The sequence below is a fragment of the Calypte anna genome, chromosome 8 (genome assembly GCF_003957555.1).
Source record: "Calypte anna isolate BGI_N300 chromosome 8, bCalAnn1_v1.p, whole genome shotgun sequence".
Lineage (NCBI taxonomy): Eukaryota > Metazoa > Chordata > Aves > Apodiformes > Trochilidae > Calypte > Calypte anna.
In genome coordinates, this window is record NC_044254.1 from 11747101 (window position 1) to 11765454 (window position 18354).

Consider the following 18354-nt stretch of genomic DNA (forward strand, 5'->3'; position numbering starts at 1 on the left):
CATGCTACTGGTTTGCTCCCTATCATTTAATTATTACCATGACTTCCATTTTGACCATGTTTGCAGAAGCTGGTAAGTTACTTATTAATTTTCCATTTGAGCACAGAAAAACTCTTAACACATTTTCCCAGATTTGTTAACGGGCAAGTGTGGCTACTTATAACTTGAATGCCTTTCACTTTTAAGCCAGAATAGTTGTTCACTTCCACTTTTGAATGCTTAAATAAACTCCTGCTAACATCTCAAATATTACTTTTTGAATTAAAAATCTGGACAGTCAAAAGATTATTATAATTCTCATTGCTCAGCCATAACTCCTCTTGCCACGAGGAGGCTTGTGGAAGATTATCTGTATAGACTTGGAGGACAGAGAAGAGGAGGAGACAAGCAATCCCCTTCCGTCACGGTCATTGTTCAGAACAGCCAGCAGGGGGAGGCTGGTCCAAAAGAGCAGAGCCAAGCGCAGCGCAAGGCAAGCACCCACTGACCAGTAGTGGCTGTATTCGGCCAAAAACCGAAGCAGGCACTGAACAAAGAGGAGAGATGTGGTAAGGACGGAAAAGAGAGAAAGGGACAGTGAACTAAACCACTGAGCTTGCAAGTAGAAGAGGTTTGTCAAAAACCAAGAGCTGAAATTCATTACACCTGACCTATGGGAGGCTGTATCTTACCCTTGCCAACTACAGTGAAAAATTATTCAATGAAATTAAACTTTTACAAGCAAGCTGTATCTAAACATTCTAAAAGTGGGTTAGGACTGGTTTGTTTACTAATTTATTTATTTTTGCAATTAGATCTGGTAAGCATTACGTTTTCAACCATTTTTTTTTCCCGCTCAGGGCGGAAAATAATTCTTACCCTTGTAGGGACAAAATCTTGCAGCCCAGAAATAGGAGATCAATGTTGACAGTATAATAGAAGAGAGAAGTTGCAAATCCCTTTAAAATGTTGTCTGCATATTTTATCACAGCAGCAATCACCAGTCCTCCAAGTGCCTGAAAAATATTGAGGTTTTGGATTGCAACCTGATAGTTTGTTCCACTGAGAACAATATTTTAATATTAGTGCTTACTTTTAGGAAAAGCTTTTGTCTATGTTTAGAACCATTACATTTATTTTATGTTATGGATATACACTATTGAAGATTAACATGAGAGGAGTCCTTCTTTCCTCATTAAAGAAACTGTTGATTATATAACCATCATCAAATTAGTGGATGCTTGTAACTCTACATTTTGAGGCACAGAAGGAAGGGCAAGTATATTTCTTTAAAAACATTGCAAAAGAAATAATGTTTATGTGCTTTTATATTTCACAAAGTTTACTCATATACTTGTCATATATTTTCCAGTTTTTTATTCTGAGGTTTATTCTAATAGTGATAGGCAAGCTTTTTGATATGGAATTCCCAGTAGCTTCAGTGAAATCCATTAGTTTCCACAGTCATTTACAGAAAAGTAAATTCCAAGTGCCTTCACAGAAACATCTCACCTGCAGAACAACAACTATCCATGTAAGTTTGTTGTATCCTTGAAAAAATCCATTCTTTGACAGTTGTTCTCCATCATAAATGTATACACCCATCAGTCCAAATATGCTACCAAAAAATCCTGAAAGGACAAGATTGATTTAAAGCTTCACATGAGAAATCATGCAAACAGGTTCCTTTCCTCAAGGACTACTCACATGTACCAATTTTTAAAATAGGACTGCTACTTGCATACCATCTTGTTCAATGCCATCGGATGTTCAGCTTTCTCTTTTAAAAGCTATTTTCCACACTATTATCAGTTTGACTGATTTGATCAGGACATTCTTGTATATTATCTACCACTGCTTTCTAATGGCATGGGGTTATCTTTGTTTATGGCATATAGCAAAAATTCAATCAAACACAATTTCAGTTTTCCTGAAACTAGTCATGGCTGACAAGCTGAAGATACAGCACAACCTAGAAAGAAAACCAGGGGTACTTTCAGCAGAGGAGATGCTCACCAACACAGCAAGAACAGGATTTGTCATTTTATCAGTTTGCCCTTCAGACAAGGATCTTGGAAATGGATTTCTGAACCCGTCTCAACCAGAGTAAATATATATAGTAGAGACGTTAATGTCAAAAGAAGAAATTGAGATGAGATTGAAAGTTTACAGTTTTGGTGAGCATAGAGTTCTTCTACCAGATGGGAAACTTTTCCTAAATCCTCTGAGTCATGGAAGTAACACCAAACACTTTCTCCGTGACTGATATAGGCCATAGTCCTGAGCAGGAAAGGGAGGAAGAATATTTTTTCCAGTCTGTTTTTGTAAATACTGACTTCTATTTCATAATGTTTCTTTGGCATCTGAAAAGGATAGCATTGTTTTGAACAGAAAACCCCCTTCCATTTGGCAAGAAATTATTCTTTTGGCAGACATAACTAAAAAACTTGGGTTTCATTCAGATTGAAAAGGTCACTTTATGTTTTCCAATTGATCTGCTAAGAATTAATAAATAAAATCAACTATTCCATACATCCCATACATGATACTGGTTTAAAAATGGAGTGTCAAAAAAATTAGTCAAAACTACTTTCCATTTTTTCCTACAATTCTAGTAATTCTCTATAAAAATGAAATGAAAACCAGGTTGCACATATGGCTTTTGTTGTTTGTGTTTTAAGAATTGCTCCACTGCAAAGCTCTTCTGTATGACTGACTTGCTCATGAACGATAGGACATCTCGCACTTTTAGACAGGATACACTTAACACATTTTTTAACTTGTGATACCATGTTTTAAGTATTTTCTAAAAGTTGTATCAGGAAACCTTCAATGGAGTATGACAAAAACAATTTCACTTTGGAACTGAAAACAGCCTTAATATTAAATATATTGTACTGAATTTTATATTGAGGGAAATCAAGCTCACTGATGGAAAATAAATTTAAAAAATCAGGTGACTAAATTCTCACTATTATCACAGATACTTAGGTCTTCATATATCACAGTCCTAGCTATTCACCACCTTGAACAGTCTGTGTTGAGATGTGACCTGTTCTAATCTCGTTATTTTCACGAAGCAACTACTGGAACATTCAGTCAGGCTGACTGAAAAACTAATGACCTCATTTGTTTCCATACATACTTTTGTGTACTGTAGAAAAATCTGAAGAATGTTTTAGAAGAAATTATAAGATTTTTCAAAAATTGTGTATGTTTAGTTGAAAATTGTTTTGGATATCTGTACTGTTACTCACTGAAGTGCTTTTTGCATGGAAATTGAGAGTAATAATTATCAGCTTTCCTTGGCAATGGGTTGGACATTGTAGCTCCACCTAGAACACCAAATTAAACCTTAAATCCTGGACCAAGCCCCAGCTACCCACCCTTCTCTACCTTCAAAATTCAGTAGCATAACCTTTCATGATATATCCCCTAAAATCAGCTCAAGAAAACCTAGTTTTAAATATGTATAATTTCAACAAATACTAGCAGATAATCAGTAGGGGGTTTAGATTCTATCCTCAAGTTTCAACTCATTATGGACATGTAAAAGTTTTAAAATATCATCAAAAAAGCAGTTCTGCATTTATACCATTTGTAATTAAAAGAGCAACAGGAAAAGAAAGGAAAAAAACTGTATTCAGACTTTTTTTACCATACCAGGTTTTGACCAACTATCTAGTTAGAAAAAAAATATATTCCCTTTTTATGGTACTTCATTATATTCTACCAGACCTGGTACACAGCCTTGATCCACTAAACTATCCTTATAACTTAATTCTACAGTACTACAGGATTTGATTAAAAGTCCATACTAAGGCCATGGAGAGTTCAAATTCTTCTTGGAAATTCTTCTACTTGAAAAAGCATGCATTCAAAATACACAATCAATGGGTTATCGTCTACACAAGATAAGAGGGACTCATTTGAGAAAGAACTCCAACACTAAGTGTTGTTCCTGTTGCAAAAACGGGAGCAAAAAATTATAGCTGATGCCATTTATTTCCAACTCTATAAACTGGACAAGATTGCTTTGAGGTTGAAAAAAACCTCCTTCAGGAAAATGGCTCAATTCTGTTGCATTACTACCTAAGGGGAATGAAAGGTATTGTCTTACTGATAGGTGTACAATAGATAAGGTGACATTAAAATAATGCAGATGAACTGTTTTAGCATATAACTCTCTCCAGTGCTCACACAGACAACTGAAATAAACTGATCTTTGTATAATTCATTATCTCAACTTGTATTACAAAAGCATGTTTTTTTTGCATTAAAAGTGCCAATCTATAAAAACTGCCTAGACCCAGACACAAAAGGAAAATAAAATGTTAATTTAAAACACTGATTCTGAAACATTTTGTTTGAATATTCTATATTCTATTTTTAAAAGTGAAAAAAGGAAAGATAAATACTACTTATATTTATTATACCTTATGAATTAGTACAGAAGACTATTTTGAAGACAGAGTTCCTACATAAGAGCACATTCTTTAGAAAATTTTAATTACAAATTCATTTGACAGATTCTGTACAAGCTTACAGACACTCTAAAACCCAAGTTTAAATCAAGACTTAGATTGAGCTCAGAAAGCATTTCTTTAATATTCTATCTAGCAGAGTTTTACTCTTGTTTTTAAAAGGACATTTACGCAGAATACTAAAATTGTTATGTAAAAATATAAAATAATATTAGTGAATTTTTAAATTTATATGTATATATTTGAGGTTAACATTCTTCAGATTGCAGTACCTCTAAGATATTACTAAAATTAAACTTACCAAGCTGAATGTTTTCTGATCCACACAGATGTTAGTTTCCTTTAAAATTTTCTCAAAATAAACCCCAGCAAATCCACTAGAAAAGCATGCTATAAGAACTGCAATGAGGCCTACAAACTGAGATCCTGCCGAATGCTCCTTAGCAGCTGTTGCTTGAGAGTCTGAAGGCCACTGAATATAAAAAAAATTATATAAAATTCACTGATAAAATCAAGTTATGAGCATCTATAACATGCAAAGTTGTTCTCTAGCAAAAGTCACAGTTACTAAATGTAGACAATCAAGACCTTGTAAAAGTTTTGCATTTTGAACCATAAATACTTTTAAAGAACTGCAGAGCCATAATTCATCTTTCTGCTTATTTACAGGAGGAGAACTGTGCATGAACTGTACATATCAATTTAAAGAGGTCCAGGATTTAATTTCATAAGCCAGAACAGTTTCTGAATGCCAGCATGACTTATCACTGTAATTCAGTTGCTGACTTTCTGGAGCCTGACAGCTACCTTGCCACAAGTAGCACTTACCACTTACACAAGCTGTCTACAGGATGCAACTGCCATTTGCATGTGCCCCTCTTCACTGACTATGCAGATGACTAAAACAAGCTGAAATTTACCAAGCTAAATCCTGCAATTTAATCTAAACTAACATAACATGCCTTGAATAAACACATGAAATAAACACAAAACACCTGTTAATATTTACCTGCACAAACGCCCATCCTGTCATCAATATTACTAATGAAAGCCACTGGTATACACCCAATTTCTTGCTCAACATCAACACAGAAAACAATGCTTGTGGTAAGATTTTCAGTTGATATGTAACCTAAGAAGAACCCAGAAACAGTATACTGCTTAATTAATAGGATTTATTTTCAAACCTACAGTGAAATCCAAATGTTACAATACCTGGTATGTGGCTGCATCTAGGTTTGACAATGCTACATACAGCAAGTTATTCTGAAGAGTATAAATTCCTGAAGGAACAGCAAGTTTCAGAGTTTCCATGGGGTTTAATTAAGGATTCATCATGTAGCACTCTGTTCAGAGTTCGTAAATTTGCACTCTACCAAGAGAGACAATAAAAGAAACAAACATTACTAAAAGGAGAAAAAAAATTAAACAGCAATGTTCTGTTCTTAAAAATGTTGCCTACATTTTATAGCTATCATTGGTATCAAGATGTCAAAATACTATGTTTGACTTTCTTAGCCTCATTAATGTAAGAAAAAGACTGTAAAGTGACTTCTGTAGTCAATTTTGAAAATGCTACATTAAAGAGCATCACCTAAAGAGTGCATATTTAGAAGTCGACAGTCTCATTCAATATTTATGCATATACAACGGGAAATTTAAGCTGCTGAATAGCCTAATATGTAGGTAAAGGAACCTAATCCAGTATAAAATGCACCAAATAAGAACTAGAGTATAAACTGAACACAGCCTTTTTTTGGCAGCTTAAAAACTGTGCTTTTTTCCTGTATGTAATGAAATTGCTTCCTCCCATTTGACATCTGCGTTTAATACAGGCTTCTAAACTGTCATTAATGTTTGGACACAAAGCTTTTAATCTTTTTTACTACTCTACATATAATTTCTTAAAACATCTGACAACACAAGCTTCAAGCTGCTAGTAGAAATTTTATCTTGCTCTAATTATCCACATTCTTCAAAGACATCTCTGTTCACAAATTACAGTATCTCTATTATGTGTTTGGAGGAGTGAAGTATGCAGTAGTGTCTTTCCATGAATATTTCTCACATGAGAAAGAAACGCTTGCATACACCTGTACTCACATGGCTGCTTGCAGTTGCCACTACAATACAGCATAATGATTAGGAAATTACTTGGTGCAAAATTTGACACATACTGTGTCTTTGTAGACCAATAGAACACAGGGCAAATCTTCAGAAGTTCAGCAATAATACTGCAGTGGAGGATAAGTAACGGGGTCCTTCTTTCTTTCAGTGTCCGAGAATAGCGCATGGGTCAAGACTAAACTTGTGGTCTGAAAAACCAGGATGCCCAAGGAAAGTATTTTAAAATTGGTAGACATTTCTTGATTTTTTTCTTCCTGAAACAGAAAAAAAAACCCCAACCAGGCTTAAAACTGATATGGTAAGATATTTCCCTCAGGAATCAGTGTATTTAAAAAAAAAAAAAAAAAAAAAAAAAAAGAAGGCACTTGAGATTAGCCAAGTAAACGACAAAACCTAATCTGGTATTTAAAAAGAAAAAGAGATTACATTTCAAAAATGTTTTCAAATATATGTCTAGAAATGGGTAAGCATATCAGAAATTAGATGTGGTAACTAATAAAGAAATTAAATTAAGCATTACATCTTATATCTAATATTAAAAAAAGGCAAATAAGGACTTTTATCTGACAATTAGCTTTGCAGTAACTTGCTTCAGAAAAGCAATTTCCAAGTTAAATCAATCATGGACTTCTTTATGTAGGTGAAGGTCAAAAGGTACATTTGAAAGTGAAAAAGTACTGCAGAATGGCCCAGTACCCCTGCTGCAAATGCGTTATTTCCCAGAATGAAGAGATCTTCTCATTCTTCAACTTCTCTGAAGTTTTTCATGTTGCAGTCTCTGCCTTGCCAGATGACATGTGCCAGCAAAAGATGTGTGAGGGCTGGGCCTGCTTTAAATGAAAATGAGAGGTATGCCTGATGTTGAAGGAAGATGAGAGTTGTGGGAAAGCAGAGTTGGACAGGAAAGATGTGGGATGCAAGAGCTGCAGAGAAGACAGCACTAATTCTGCCCTGCTGAATATCCCTCTCAGAAAAAAATTACTCGAATAAGAAAGATGACTGGGTGACTGCAGCTACTTTCTCATAACACATTGACATCTAGAAAACTTACATTGCTAAGCTGTATCTTTCTCATCTCTCCCATGAAATTACACCAAGCTGATGTGGTTTTCTTTGCCTCTTCCTTAATGCCTAGGCATTAACTTAGTGCAGGAGATTAAAAAATGAGAACTGCTTTCCTGTTAAAGAACGATATATTACAAGGAAATGTAAAATTGCATCACTGTTCTTCAGAATATTTAATTTTCTGCTGTTCTTCATATTAAGTATGAGTAATTTCTATACATACAAAATTAATGCTTTCTATTAAAAATTCCTACTGCATTCACCACCTACATATTAAAAAACAGTGGTTTTTATACTGACAAAGTAAAATGAAATCAGTGATTAAAAGTTAAGAAATATGTTTTCAAGTAAAAGAAAAAACAAGTCAAGACAATAATGTGGTTCTCACTTTCAGAAGTCTAGAGATGGCATAAGCAGCACATACTGGATGAATATGCCCAGAGCTCTCCCTACACACATTTTACACCTACAGGTGACTCATTAACTATCTTCTTTTGTACACAGTGCTGAAGGATACAGCTTCAAATATTTGTAGCTGACAATGAAGCTATTTCTTGTTGACTGCATTTCCTTAGTTCAAGATACATTTCATAACAATTTTCACTTCTGTTTTTCACAGATCTAGAAATCTGTGCTGTACAAATATTTCTGACTTCCCTTTATGTTGTCTCTAAACATTAATGGATTTTCTCCAGTCAAGTAGACCTATATGCCCACAGATACCTAAGAAACACTGCAGTAACCTGTAAATAAATATGAATTGCAAGTGCCACAGACATACGAAGCACATACTTGTATCCCACACAACAAAAATTGTTTATCTGGAGAATCATGAAAATAATAAAAAATATTCGTAAAAAGCATATTGGCAAAGGAGGAAGACAAAGATGCCAGGATACAGAAACTAAAGAAGAAATACACAAGGATTTCTTTTAAATAATATTGATTAGACAGAAATCTATTGATAGAGTTTCATATTTGAATGAACCTATGATCTCCTTCAATTCACTAAACAGACAAAATACGAAAAGATGCAACAAAAGATTGTCCAGATGCACTGGACAATATAAACTGACAGAAATGTAAAACAGGAAGGAAAAGAAAGCTGAAGACAGCATTCAAGCTTTACTGTCTTTTTTCCACAGGTTCAGGTGGAATAACCCTTTACGTAAGGATGTTAATTGTAGAATTATGAATCCCAACAACAAAATCAGTTTGTCAAAGCATAACATCATAGAATAATAGATATGCTATAGCTAGGAGCAAGGAAGGAGAAAACAGAAGAACAAGTTCTCATGTTGGGATGAAGATGGGACAAGCAAGGTCAGAGCTCATAGTCTCTGTGTTACTGGAGAAAACTGGCCATTGCAAAAAGTACATTTATGTGAGCCAACTTGCACAAATAGTTCTTCCACCATTTCCATCTACCATCTAACCTCATTTCCAGTATTAAGACCAGACCATCTAGAAACAGCAGAAAGCAATATATGGTTAAGTACAAAAAACCTAAACTTCATGAAAAACACACTTATAGATAAATGAGTTTTTAAGCTTTTGGTTTTTCAGTTTTCAAAATGCTTCTGAACAAAACACAGATAATGGGACACACACCTTCCTGAACTCAGAACTACATTTGTTGCATTCTATAAGCCTATTCTATATAGCCTAAGAAGTAATAAAGGGCTTAACAAAAAACAAAAAAAGAAATGTTCAAAATTCTCAGAGATCAATTCTTTAAACTTCAAATTAGGTCAAAATACAAAAAAAAAAAAAATGTTCACATTAATTTTTCTAAGAACTACAAAAATTCCAATTACTAAGCAACTAAAAGTAAAATTTTAAAAGTAAAGCACTAATTTATTTATTTATAAGCAAGGTTCAAAGTACTCACTGTGAAAATATACCAACACACACAGTTTAATAAGCCCATCAGCAAAACCATAAGAATACATACCACAATATTATCTTGAACTACAGTCTTGTCTTCATTGTAATCATAAACAAAAAAAGGAACTTCCCCAGACAATGTGTCTCAAAAGACTCCAGCAGCAGGAAACATATTTGCCATAACTCAATGAAAGCAGTTTCAGACTTCCAAAATTCATAGAAATGGACCTTACATGTCCAATGTGACAGCTGAAATGGGGATATTTGTCAAAAGTTACTCTGTTAGTGGTCAGCAAGACAGGCCTGCAGAGAACAAGTGTGTGAAGTTTCACACTGTACTTACACGTAGTTGATTCACAAAGCAGGAACTACAGTGTCTGAAACATGTATGCCAATAAAGTAACCACACTCCACTAAGCACACATAATATGTCACCAGCTCTCCTGGTCCCTCTTCCTTTCTTTTAAAACAGCTGCACATCAGCTCCTAGAACTCAGTGCAAACTGGAGGCTGAATCCAGAAAAGGAGCTAAATACAGAACTTCAAACAGTTGAACAGTCTTCAACTGCAGACTCACAGCAGGTTTAGATTTACAGATTACTACCAGAGGTGTAATCTCTCTCTTCTAGACATGAATTTCAGCTACTCTCACTGCAAGAGACTGTGCAGTCATATAATTGAACTATTGTCTTCAGTAACAGCACACACTTCGACTGTCTTAAACCAACAGTGAAACGGAAGTTCCCAATGCATTTCCTGCACAGAGTTACAACCAGGCTTAGATTTCTTACTGGGCTTGGGTAGACGACTCAGTACTCTGCAGGAAAAAAAAAAAAAAAAAAAGGGATTTAGGTTTACTAGTTCAAAGACTGGAAGCTGACTAGTCAGATTAACTCAGTGACTTTTGAACTGTATTTTACAGTTAGAGGTGCTAAGTACCTGCAACTCATTGATTGTAATGTCAATCACAGCTGCTAAGTGACTAGGCTCATTATTCTTTTCTTTAATTAGTCTTGGTTAAAAAAAAACCAGTAAACAGCTTCTGCCTATTCAGTATGCCATGTAGACACACCCTGCAGCTGGCAGCACGGCAGGCAGAGCCAAAGGTTAGAGACGTCTATGTGGGAAATCAATATGTAGTAAGCCAAGACAGCATTTACAGCCATTTAACATCCAACCTCAGTACACACAGGTGGATAAAATGCAGGCAAGTAATACGTAAAGAGCTGTTCTCCCTAAAAGTATAAAGGCAAATGACCTTAGAAATGTTTTATGGACTCAGAAAACAAAACAATCTGTGTAGGAAGCAATACCTTCAGCTCAAAGTATCATACTGTGCAAAATCTGAAAAATACCTGTTCAAAGGCAGCAGACATTTTTTACTATGGAAAAGCACGCATTTCCACTTCATAATACATATTCAGACAAAATGAACAGATTTCTTGCTTCCACATTTTAATTTCCTTTAGTAATTACTCCACCATAAGCCAACATTTCATATCCTGAATTTTATTTGTATATTGTCCCTATGCTTTCCCTCCTAAAATACTAGTAAATTCTAATGTATGCAGATGAAATATATTAGGCCAAAAAGAACATAACCAATTGGACCTAATGAACAGTAAACATACCATATATATTCTAGTTTCTTCTATCCATTCTTAACAAAACTTGCTTACATTAATCAAGATTTACAATATAAGGAACAAGAAGACAATTACAAGACTCTCCTTAACCTTGAGATTTTGTCTTTTAAAAGATCTGATGGTATAAACTTTTGGGCTTCTCAGCTGCTAAATATCTACAGTAACAGAATCCTGTGCAAAATTAAGGATTAGTTAACAAATTTATCCTGTTTTCGGAGATCTCAAAATCTGACAGAACTGACAGTATCTACAACACTAAAAAAAATGGAACTCTTGAAGGAAACGAGACAAATGTACCGTAAATATTCTTTGTTTAAACTCAAGACACTGGAGACTGTTCTAAGACCTTTTGCAAAGACGGTTGGTGTTATACTGCATATTATGGAAATTCATCCATCCATCAGGATCAGGAACGAAAGAGCAAGGGCAGCTCCACAGATCCACGCAATCCCAAAATTTCAAACCATGCTGATAACAAATATTACTGGCAACTATTTCTTTATTCCTTCCCACTCTGTCACAAGGAAAGTTTGATTTTTTTAAAAAAATAAATTACTATTATTGAGCTTCCAGTCTTCAGAGTGATGGCATTGTGTGAATTACATTCCTTCCAGCATAGCTATCAAATGTTTTCACCGCTGATGGTCTTTTAGAGTAAAAAGCCAAGTTACAGGAATTTATACCAGCTCTTATTTCACTTTATGATTGACAACTTTAAAACTACTTAAACAAAAGGCACCTGCACATTAGTTAAAAGACAAAGCCAGACAGAAACAGAAAACCAGCCTCTTAAAACTGCAAAAGATAATTTTTGTGTTCTAGTACACCAATTTCTCCATCTGCAATCTGCCAGAGGCAAAACACTGACTGAATCTGCCTTACAGAAGGAAACACACAGCAGAAAATTAAGTACATTTGCTTTGAAATCAAGACAGCAGATTAAAGAAATAGGATTGTGTTCTCATATTTCTCAAGTGAAATGGGAACCCAGTGTTGATGCTATACCTATACAAATACAATAAGCTGGCAACTAAGGAACAGCACAGTTGGAAGGCAGAACAACAGCCAGGTCACAGAACATGAAGAACCTGTTTTTATAGGACTTCCTTCTAAGTTTTTGCATGTGCATTGCCCTCTTTCCTGTGCTGGATAATAACCAAGTAATGTGCTACTTTCTATAACTCAATTACATTTCTCAGAGGAAAGTTCTATTCAAAACAAACAGTTTATGTATAGAAATAGATGGATGGCAGGAACATCATGAGGTTAAATAAGGTCAAGTGGAAGGTCCCAGATGTGAGCCAGAGCAATCCAATCCACAATAACAGTACAGCCTGGAGGATGAATGGATTGAGAATATCCCTGCAGAGAATAACTTTGGGGTACTGGTGGATGAAAAATTGGAGAGAAGTCAGCAATGCATGCCTGCAGCCCAGAAAACCAACCATATCCTGGCCTGCATCAGAAGTGTGGCCAACAGGTGATTTTTTTCCCCCCCTATCTCTGCTCTCAGAAGACCTCACCTGGAATACTGTGTCCAGTTCTGTAGTCCTCAGCACAGGAATGACACAGACCTGCTAAAGCCAGAGGAGGGCCACAGAAATGATTAGAGGGCTGTAACACCCCTCCTATAAACACAGACTTAGAGAGTTGTGGTTGTTCAGACCGGAGAAGGCTCTGGGGAGATTGTATTCAGCCCTTCCAGATAGAAAAGAGGCTTTTTTAAAGGGACTTTTTATCAGGACCTGTAATGTGAGGACAAGGAGCAATAATTTTAAACTAAAAGAAGTTTAAACTAAAAGAAGGCGGATTTCAGCTGGATATAAGGAAGAAATCTGTGTGATGAGGGTAGCAAACACTGGGACAGATTGCCTGGAGAAGTTGTAGAAGCTCCAATCAAAGCCAGGTTGGATGGGGCTTTCAGCAACCTGATTTACTGAAAGATGACCCTGCCCATGGCAGGGTAATTGGAACTAAATGACTTTAAAGGTCCCTTTTAACACAAACCATTCTACAATTCTGTGATAAGTATCTCAGGTACTGAGATACATTCAGGGGGTATGAATCTCTATGAACCTATTAACTGCTGCTGAATTAGGTTATGAACAAGATTTTACATACAAACAAATATTTTAACCACCAAATTTGGACAGCTATAATTCAAAACACATTTCTTGCTCTCCCCATCCCTTCAAATACATAATCTTTAAAGTCTGTGTAAAATTTTTTAATAAGCCATAACATTATAAACTTTTCTAATCATATTAAACCTCATATTTCTTACTTGAAAACGTTGCTATTGTTTTCTACCTTCTTGACAGGTTTTCTCTGTTCCCTCCCATAAGCTATCTATGATTATTAGCTGTTCCTCCCCAAACACAAAGCACTTTTCAACTAAACCACTGCAAATCACTTAATCATTTTAAAATTTACCTTGCTCTTTCTTTTCTTTTTCAGTTTGTTACTCATTCTTCTTGCTGGGTATGTTATAATGTGTATTAAATACACTGAAAACAAGCTTTGCTTTTCTCAGAGCTTTTATTCTTCTTCAGAAGTTTTATCAAAAGCAAATGCTCTAGCAGAGTTTTTTCCTTGCTTTTCTAGCAGAAACTGAGTAACTAAAATTTTTTTTTCACACAAAGGTTTGTTCCAGGAAGCATTCCCCATTTCTCTATTTACGGTAAAAAATTTCTGAAGTTGTGAAAAAAAATTAAAAACATCACTACATTCAGATGATATTTGCAAGACAGGGTATCAACCGCAACACAGTACATTACTGGTGGACTTTGCTCCTGCAATGTCATCTAGTTCCCTAACCACAACCTTTTTTAAAACCATGCAGAAACTTTGAATCATTGGCAACTGAGCGTACTTATGCACAGCTACACATTCAGTTGTTAACTCCTAAAGATCAACCAGTTATTTCTTCCCAACTTTCCTCCAAAATCAGAGGTTTTTACCAAGGATAATGATGGCTACATCAGTGATTCGCTGCCCTCTAACTCAACCAGGAAATTCCACCATTGCCAAGTCTAACAAGGGAATGCAATTACATATTAACTAACATCCAGTTTCAGACAAGGCTATAAATTACTTGGATTGCAGGTAGTTTTCTTACAAGCTAACAGAAAACCCAGCAGAAAGGGAACTTAACACTGCTTCACAGTGTTAAGTGAAGAGTGTTAAGTGTGTGTGTGTTAAATGTTAATTGTGTGATCTCACAAAGGTTATTTTTGTCTGTTTTTTCTTTTGTGAGAAAAGAATATCACCAATCTCATCCATGTATCCGACAGGAAAAAGCTGGGCATTGTGAATCTTAAATGTGAAATTTGTGGATAAATACTCTTTAAGCCTACCTCATACCATTTATCCTTTATACCAAACCTAAGAATCCAAAGATAAGATTTCTTTGGCTGAAGAGAATTTCATTTGGTGAATATTAAAGAAATCACATGTTCAGTATAGATATTCAGAGTTCAGGAGATGCAGGCCCTCACTGAGCCAAAGCTAACACCAGCTGAAGGCTTCATCTTATGAGAAATACTATGTGCACAGTAGTGCAGCAGTTTTATATTGTCATAATACTCATTAAGCCAAACTCTGCCTGCCAGCACAGAAATTTGATACAACCTGCCTTAACTGCCTCTCTCTTTTTCAAACAGTACACACACTGCATTCATTGTATAGATCCCAGTATAGAAAGAATCCAGTAGTTAAATTCAGATTCTGTGAGCAAGGAGGCATTCAGTTCCCCATTTCAGTTCAAATGCCCATCCCTCCTTAAGCACACAGAAGTGTAACGATATGACCCAAAGCTCTGCCTGAATGCAACTCCTGCAGATGTATCAAGTCAAAGAGAGGGCTTGATTTCAGGTGCTGAAAGACTGAACACTGAATACAGCTGAGCTTCAGCTACAGCTTACACTTACCCTACTTCTGAATTACTAATCAACTCTGGATGCTTGAGGCAATGCAGCCACCCTCTGTCAAGGTGACCTAGTTTGAGCACAATAACACAAACTAGATACTACAGTGAAAATCTGTAGATACTTATTGCAGAAGTTTAGTAATTAAAACTAGAAAAATGAGCAGTGTATTGGAAGTATGAATATAAGATAAAAAGGTTCAAAAATTCAATGGGAAAATCCTGAACCCCTAACCATCTTACGTTTGGTAAGATAGACCCTAAGACGTACAGACGCTTAGAATCTCTGCTCCTCTCTAGAGACTCGCTCTATTGATGCAACCAAGCTTGTGCAGCCTCCCGAGTTTCAATGAAGGCACTACGCCTGCCCCAGCAGCAGGCATATGGCTATGAACTGAAGTAACTGGGGAAGATAAAGCCCAGGTGGCAAGCAATTCAGGAGTAATAAGAAAGGAGTAACTATGAAGAATGTCTTGCCCTCACTTAACACTGCAAAATCTGAAACTGTGTGTGGCAGACAAATGTGATTTGATTTCCCTAGGCACCTAGTTCAGATGTTCCCTGTTTTTTTCTTGTTACTTAAAACAGCAGCATAACTAGCATAAGGAACTAGGCTGTGTAGGTAGCCAGTATGATTAGTAAAGACACAAAGTCACACCTAACACTACACTGCTCTAAACAAAGCAAAGTGATATTTACTACTGCCATAAGCTTTGCCAGAACCAGTATTTTTGCTACACGCTCTACTTCCATATGAACCAGAACATCATACATCCCAAACCAATGGATCCTTACCTCCCAGAACTGTAATTTTCAATCACAAGTTTTCATGATGCTTAATAAGGTACAAGGGAATCATGAACTATATTTGCTAAAAGGAAGGGGTTACTCTTTCGAGCATGGGACACTTAAATTAAGCTGGAGGGGGTGCTGGCCCATTTTGTCCAGGCTATACTTTAGCCAGGAAAGATTGATCCTTGAGATCCCTTCCAACCTTGGATGATTGTAAATCAGTTCTTTCACAATTATCACCTCCCTCAAATTCACCCTGCAACCTCTAGAGAAATTTGATGCTGCTTATTCTTTTATAAAAGAAAGCATGTGTGATAGAGCTCAAGTCCAGTCTAGCAAACGAGGTTTTTGTGAAGCCAGTTCTCTGTACTAACAGAGAAGAGCTGGGGAAATCAGACCCATCTCAGTCCACATACTGAGAGTTCAGACGAGTCACTTACTGCTATAGTGCTCACTCAGCTTTTGAAAGGTTTGTTGCACATAGTCAGTATTTCCAATAGCCTTAAAAACCCGTTCTCTGATATACAAGTACTCCTCGCTCAGATATAAAATAGGATTACAGGATTCCATAAAATGAAACCACTTGAAGTACATTTGGAGTTTATCTTTTACTTCCCAGTCTATTCCATGTGTATCATCTCATTGCTCATTGTCATCTTCTGGTTTTCTGAATCATCTCACTCATCTGCTACATAGTACTTGAACCATGCTGTACTGCTACTGCATTTCTCATTTTAAAAATCCAGTATGGAATTGTGATGCCACAGAAATACTTATAAAATGTAGATTTCTTTTAACTTCAAACGCAACACTACATCAAGCACGGCCAGCATCTTGTCAGCATGGGACCAGTCACACTTGCCCCGAGAAGAAACCCAGCGAGTGAAACCCATCAACCTTAGCAACGACACAGATGCTGATCAGATCCGTACCCCTTCCCAACTTCCCAGACAGCTGCTTCCCCACAGTAACTTCTCCTTCACCCCCCAACCTCCCTATTCCCCAGACCGTTCCATTTACCGACATTTATCTCCGTTTCTCCTCAACCCCACTCTGTCCCTCCCCAGCCTGCTCCCACACACCTACTTCCCGCCCCATCCATCAACCCCGAACGTCTCCCCCTCCCACACCGAAGGCCTTCCTCAGGCTTCCTCCCTCATCCAGAACCCTTGCACCGCGCCCGCCTCTTCCTTCTCCCGCCGCTCCCAGCCCAGGCCTCTCACCTGCAGCACCGGCGGGCGGCCCAGCTCGCCCCTCACTGCCGGCTCCGCTCGCACCCACCGCTGCTTCCGGGTGCCGCGGTCCCGTCCCGCAAAGGCTCCGACTGCAGCCGTGGCTCCGCCCGCTCCGTTCCCAGAGCCGCTGCAAGAAGCGCGCCCCGCCCCTCACGGGCCCCGGTGCCGCCGCTACGGGCGGGGCTGGCGACAGCAGGCGGGGATGGGCAGGGGCTGTGGGGACGGGGCCGGTGCGTGAGGAACAGCGACGCGGGGCAGGAAGGGTCCGCAGGGCTGCGGCAAGGGGGGCCGGCGTGGGGGGGTCCCGGTCCCACGGCAGCGTTACTGTGGGGCAGCCCCGGCCCTGTCCTGCCCCGCAACGTGTCCGTATGCCAAGGGGCTGAGGGCAGGGGAGGGTTTCACTGGAAAAACTTTTTTAATAGGGTTCCTGTGAGGAATGACACGAGTGTTTTGTATGAAATCCATGATAAATTTATTAAAGAGGTGCAAGCCCCGTTTGAGTTAAGATACGGACCGCTCAAAGAGAACCTTACGGTACATTCCAGAGAAACACATTGTCCACCAAATTTTGAAGATCGTATAACTCCTTTAGGCTTTAGTTACACATTTGGATTCTATCCTTTGCCAACCAAAGTATGTCCAACGTATCAAACCCGGGTGAGTCCCAGCCCCACAGAAGCTGGTAGCAGAACTAAACACGTATTTCCATTCATCAGTTACAGTGAAAGACAAGCATACTACTACTAAATGTAATTTCAGTACTAAGCACACATTCTATAAGGCATTAATTAGAAGTATGCTTTAGGAGAATGCACTTTGGTAACAGCAGAGGAGCTGAGCCCCCAGCCAGTGCTGATGTGGAGATAGAGGAGGGGCAGGGCCATGAACAGCACTACTGACAGGGCCGCAGCAGTGGTCACTGAGTGGTCACTGAGCCAGAAGAAGGCAGCTCGAGCAGCCCCAAGAGATTTTGCTGCAAGATGTGGAACTTCTGACCTGAAAAATGGGTGGTGGTCTTTCTGTGTCCACATTTACTGTATCTGCTTGCAGATGTTGGCATCCTTACTGAAATTGAACTTCCAGATGCATTGGGTATCCCAGGTCAGACTAAATACTTGAGAAAAGTAGTCAAGATACTATCAGTTTTATGAACTTAATTAGATTTCCATTCCTTTCCAAGGGAAAAATGTGTTGGTTTTCAGCAGGTTTTAGAG

The 18354-nt window shown here is 37.6% G+C and overlaps 1 protein-coding gene across 1 annotated transcript; it reads right to left on the bottom strand.

Moving 5' to 3' along the window:
- Window positions 1-862: 862 nt before the first annotated feature.
- SLC35A3 (solute carrier family 35 member A3) lies at window positions 863-17198 on the bottom strand. Its single transcript, XM_030455202.1, is given in 11 exon segments — window positions 863-995; window positions 1492-1610; window positions 4765-4935; window positions 5473-5595; window positions 5679-5780; window positions 5782-5835; window positions 6641-6680; window positions 6682-6728; window positions 6730-6756; window positions 6758-6844; window positions 17129-17198. Coding segments are annotated over 9 exon segments (660 nt in total). The 5' UTR covers window positions 6827-6844; window positions 17129-17198; the 3' UTR covers window positions 863-995; window positions 1492-1583.
- Window positions 17199-18354: the final 1156 nt, after the last annotated feature.